A 6000-nucleotide genomic window follows, 5' to 3' on the forward strand; every position below is an offset into this window, starting at 1 on the left:
ATGGACGGACAGACAACCTGAAAACATAATGCCGCCGCGACCTCCTCCTCCTCCTCCTCCTCCTCCTCCTCCTCCCCCTCCTCCTCCTCCTCTTCCTCCTCCTCCTCCTCCTCCTCCCCCTCCTTACATTGGGTGTCTTCTCTTACCCTGTTCTCTTACACTATCAAGTTCTTCTACAGTGTTTTATTTAAAGTATTCGTTCACAGCAATCTTCTCAAAATTGCACTACAGTGAATGTAATCATAATATTTCTGGTTTGTTAGATCTTCACGTTTTCTCACCCAATTGTTAATCACTTATAATAAATAACCAAAGCGTTTACAAATAATTTGTTCTCTTTCAATTCTCTACAGTTGTCTTGTTTAAAGTTGTTTTGAATGACACATTTAGAAAATGGCGTTTGGTCTGGCTTAGCTTGTCTTAACCATTTATCTTGATTCAATCGATTTTGCTTTGTCGTGAGTTCATAAAATGTCTTCATAAATAATTTGTTCTCATGATTAAAAAATTATATGAGGAACAAATATGGGAAATATACAGTGTGTGTGTGTGTGTGTTTATGTGTGTGTGTGTGTGTGTGTGTGTGTGTGTGTGTTTGTAAATGTGTGTGTGTGTGTTTATATATATATATATATATGTGTGTGTGTGTGTGTGTGTGTTTATAAATGTGTGTGTGTGTGTGTTTATTTATGTGTGAGTGTGTGTGTGTTTATATATACTAGGGCATGCCCGTACTATCTATATATCTAAAATTATATCCCCCCCCTCTATTTACATGAAATGGTTTGGTCCATTCGCAAAGCCAAAGCGAACGGCTTGCGAGTACGGTGACAATCCCCCCCCTCTATTTACATGAAATGGTTTGGTCCAAAGCGAACGGCTTGCGAGTACGGTGACAATCCCCCCCCTCTATTTACATGAAATGGTTTGGTCCAAAGCGAACGGCTTGCGAGTACGGTGACAATCCCCCCCCTCTATTTACATGAAATGGTTTGGTCCAAAGCGAACGGCTTGCGGAGTTTGGTAAAGAAATCGCCATCGCGTGCACAAACGCGCAGGAAAGCGAATGAATCGCAAATTAGTTTTAATTAGTTTTAAAACATAGTTTAACGGCAACATAGTTTGCCAACGTGAAATAAATGAATACGCTCTCAAATGTGCCGTCCGAGGCAGAGTCTGTTCGCCACGTTCGGCACACGTGATAGCTCGCTGCTCTCTGATTGGTTGAATCGTTTTTTGGACATAGCTCGGTAACTACTTGTCCGATTAATATGAAACCTTGAAAAGGCACATCCTCGGGTCCCCAGCAATATACCTGGCAAGTTTAAAGTATATCGGACCCGTGGTTGTCGAGAAACAGCGGTCACAGACATACATACATACATACATACATACATTACTGGAATTATAGATAGATGTGTGTGTATTTATGTGTGTGTGTGTGTGTGTGTGTGTGTGTGTGTGTGTTGAAAATGTGTGTGTGTGTGTTTATATATATATATATGTGTGTGTGTGTGTGTTTATAAATGTGTGTGTGTGTGTTTATAAATGTGTGTGTGTGTGTGTGTTTATAAATGTGTGTGTGTGTGTGTTTATTTACGTGTGTGAGTGTGTGTTTATTTACGTGTGAGTGTGTGTGTGTGTGTGTGTGTGTGTATGTATGTATATGTGTGTATGTATGTATATATATGTGTGTATGTATGTATATATATATATGTGTGTATGTATGTATATATATGTGTGTATGTATGTATATATATATATGTGTGTATGTATGTATATATATGTGTGTATGTATGTATATATATGTATATATGTGTGTGTGTGTGTGTGTGTGTGTTTGTTTATATATATATACACAAAGAATTAAGTTAAGCACCCCCCCCGTTTTTGTACAACCTCGCACATTACAAGTTTGTTGTCGTCAAAACAGTGTAATATACCCATGATATTGCTATATTTTCTGGAGAAGTGATATTATGGTCACATAAAAACATAACAATCATGCCGTTTTCAATATTTTATTCTGAATAATTTAAGGTGAAATTTTTTGGGAATTTTAGGCATATTTTCACCTCAATTTAAGTATGGAGCTATAGGTCCATCACGGACAGTGTGGATGACGTTTATGTTTTCTAATGTACAGTCATTGTTCTGAGAAGACCTCTTGCGATCTTTGCGTCAATAACGTGTGTAGGACCCACGTGATCGGATCACTGACTCAACCCTACGTCTCATAGACCCTGTAAGCCGTCGTATGCGTTGCTGTGGCAGGTTGTTCCATTCCCGATGTAATGCACGTTCCAATTCATCCAGATTGGCTATTGGAGGGACCATCTTCGCAATTTGTCGTCCCAACATGTCCCAAACGTGCTCGAGGGGGTTCAACCTGCCACAGCAACGCATACGACGGCTTACAGGGTCTATGAGACGTAGGGTTGAGTCAGTGATCCGATCACGTGGGTCCTACACACGTTATTGACGCAAAGATCGCTAGAGGTCTTCTCAGAACAATGACTGTACGTTAGAAAACATAAACGTCATCCACACTGTCCGTGATGGACCTATAGCTCCATACTTAAATTGAGGTGAAAATATGCCTAAAATTCCCAAAAAATTTCACCTTAAATTATTCAGAATAAAATATTGAAAACGGCATGATTGTTATGTTTTTATGTGACCATAATATCACTTCTCCAGAAAATATAGCAATATCATGGGTATATTACACTGTTTTGACGACAACAAACTTGTAATGTGCGAGGTTGTAAAAAAACGGGGGGGGGTGCTTAACTTAATTCTTTGTGTATATATATGTGTGTGTGTGTGTATATATATGTGTGTATGTATGTATATATATGTGTGTATGTATGTATATATATGTATATATATATGTGTGTATGTATGTATATATATGTATATATGTGTGTGTGTGTGTGTGTGTTTGTTTATATATATATATATATGTGTGTGTGTGTGTGTGTTTATATATGTGTGTGTGTGTGTCGAGTACAGTGTTCATAATTCATGATGAAGACGTGTGTATTGGATTGTTTCACATTACACGAAGGAATAACTTACTTCGGGATACTTAATGTCTCCTTCAAACAGATTCGGGTTGAGCACTGTGCAAAAGGGATGGAAAGTGAAATCAGATCAACAATGACATCGAATTCGCCAAAGACTTAAGTCATTATACTTGCCGTTCAAATGCAAACGCCATTGTGAGACTTTAATTCTTGTTTTTCCGAATCGTGATTGTTCATACATCTACGACCCCCCTGGACAATTTATTCCATAGACAAAGAGCTCTGATTTATGCGATATCTTTGTAAAAATATCAACAGCTTAAAACTAATCCACAGGAAAAATGTAATTGTGGTTTGACATTTTCAGGTAATTTAAAAAAAAATTTTTAGAGAATAAAAATCGGTGTCCAATTTCCATCCGTCAGGATAAAACAATGTTCCAAATTCCACAACTCGAACGCATGCGGGTGTTCTTGCAACATGCTTACCTTTGTTTATTTCAAGTATGTCTGGATTTCCAACGTCAAATACATCTCCTTCTGCTGGAAGGGCACAAAATACATTTTGTTATTTTACTTATAGTTTGGTGATCTGTTGAGTCAAAAATGTTGGAAATCCCAAAACCATTTAAATAGGTGTCAGGTAATGTAAGTTGACATTCTCATCCTGACTATGATCGACATTATCACCTCGTTAAAAAATATTTTTGTTTTGACAAACAAGTCTATGAGTTATTCCCAGAAGTCAATGGACAACCACCTCGGACAATCTTTGTCGAAACACTTCCTGAACCTGATCTCAGCAAGACGATCAAACAGAACAGTTTATGTTCTATCAAAAGCACATGATACACTGTCCCGGGATTAAAGCCCAGATGAGACGGCTCAAAGGTGAGTTCACTACTTTTGAGCTTTCCTGTTTGCCCCATGCTAACTAAAGTCTCCCTATAAAAGTTTCATTAAGATTTACAACACATCCATTGCTCAGAAAACTCATCCGATCAAAAGATGCCACCACCACAAAACAACTCAAAACAATCAAAGTATGTATTCAATTTCAGTATTACCTGTTGTTGGTCGCTTTGTGGGCTGCAAAACAAAAGGATTTTGCACAAAACAGTGTGAGCGAGGCAATTGCATAACAATCTTGTTTTTAAAAATTGTGGTAAGTAAATGTCATTATTTGCTCAAATATTCGTGTTCACATGCGCAGGACAGACAACTATACTTAGCGAGAAACATTTGCACGAACATGTTTGTTTGTGGCGATACAGAAAAAAATGGAGGGGCACTCGATAGAGCGCATAGGCGTACCTCCGCCACACAATACCTGATCCAATAGAACAACCAGGCGCAATAATTTTTTGAAACATCATGCTATATATCACGTTTGACCCCATCTCTCAATGGTGAAATCACTATAAAAATTTACAAAAATTCTCGTATCAAAAATCTTCCCCGAAACCGAAACAATGATTCCTCGTTACACACTCAACCTGTCCCTCAAGCTTTGTCAGAATCTGTCCACAATTTTTTGAGATATCGTGCTACATATCGTTTTTTCCACAATCACTCAATGGTCAAGAATCAGTGGAAAAATTAAAAAATACTCGTGGATCCGGTCGGTCGTGTGTTCGGATTAAGTGTTACGTGTGGGCCATACGAAGGGTGGCTCTTGTGCTAATTAGCTCAGGGATTATGGGTAAAATTATCCCTTGTACGTCGTTACCTCCGTATCTATTCCTTTGTCTCTTTTGGCCCCGCACCAGACACACGTCGGGCTAGAATCCCGCATTTAAACACTCATTAATTATAACCTACCAGAAGTCATGAAGGGGGTTGTGGGGGGTTAAAAAGAAAATGATTTCCCATTGAACAGCAGAAAGTTCTTACCAAGGCTTGTGAGAGGCAAAGCAGGCACAGGTGAAACAGTAGACACTCCATGACACGGTCGGTAAAATCCGAAGTATATTTTACCAATACCTCCCGAGCTACCTCCACCGCGATTAAATAGACACAAGTTGCGTAAAGAATTTGTGTGCAACAGTTGATATGCAAATCCACAGGTTAGCTAAGAAGCATATTTGTGTGCAACAGTTGATATGCAAATCCACAGGTTAGCTAAGAAGCATATTTGTGTCCAATAGTTGATATGGAAATCCATAAGTTAGCTAAGAAGCATATTTGTGTCCAATAGTTATGCAAATCCACAGGTTAGGTAAGAAGCATATTTGTGTCCAATAGTTGATATGGAAATCCATAGGTTAGCTAAGAAGCATATTTGTGTCCAATAGTTATGCAAATCCACAGGTTTGCGAAGAAGCATATTTGTGTCCAATAGTTGATATGGAAATCCATAGGTTAGCTAAGAAGCATATTTGTGTCCAATAGTTGATGTAGAAATCCACAGGTTAGCGAAGAAATATATTTGTATCCAATAGTTGATATAGAAATCCACAGGTTAGCGAAGAAGCATATTTGTGTCCAATGGTTGATATAGAAATCCACAGGTTAGCGAAGAAGCATATTTGTATCCAATAGTTGATATAGAAATCCACAGGTTAGCGAAGAAGCATATTTGTATCCAATGGTTGATATAGAAATCCACAGGTTAGCTAAGAAGCATATTTGTATCCAATGGTTGATATAGAAATCCACAGGTTAGCTAAGAAGCATATTTGTGTCCAATGGTTGATATAGAAATCCACAGGTTATCTAAGAAGCATATTTGTATCCAATAGTTGATATAGAAATCCACAGGTTAGCTAAGAAGCATATTTGTGTCCAATGGTTGATATAGAAATCCACAGGTTATCTAAGAAGCATATTTGTATCCAATAGTTGATATAGAAATCCACAGGTTAGCGAAGAAGCATATTTGTATCCAATGGTTGATATAGAAATCCACAGGTTAGCGAAGAAGCATATTTGTATCCAATGGTTGATATGGAAATCCACAGGTTATCTAAGAA

General features: G+C 38.0%; 1 protein-coding gene across 1 annotated transcript in view; it reads right to left on the reverse strand.

Annotated features, from left to right (window-relative positions):
• The window catches only part of LOC137437014 (meprin A subunit beta-like), a 31503-nt gene extending 26516 nt beyond the window's left edge, over nt 1–4987 (reverse strand). The window contains exons 1-4 of the mRNA XM_078786302.1: nt 4922–4987; nt 4096–4117; nt 3518–3571; nt 3082–3125 (exon numbers count right to left, since the gene is read on the reverse strand). Of these exons, the coding sequence (XP_078642428.1) occupies nt 3082–3125; nt 3518–3571; nt 4096–4117; nt 4922–4972 (171 nt within the window). The 5' untranslated portion in view covers nt 4973–4987. The remainder of the gene's footprint in view (nt 1–3081; nt 3126–3517; nt 3572–4095; nt 4118–4921) is intronic.
• Between the last annotated feature and the right edge of the window lie 1013 nt (nt 4988–6000).

Source organism: Myxine glutinosa, chromosome 11 (assembly GCF_964187855.1).
Source record: "Myxine glutinosa chromosome 11, kmMyxGlut1.1, whole genome shotgun sequence".
Taxonomy (NCBI): domain Eukaryota; kingdom Metazoa; phylum Chordata; class Myxini; order Myxiniformes; family Myxinidae; genus Myxine; species Myxine glutinosa.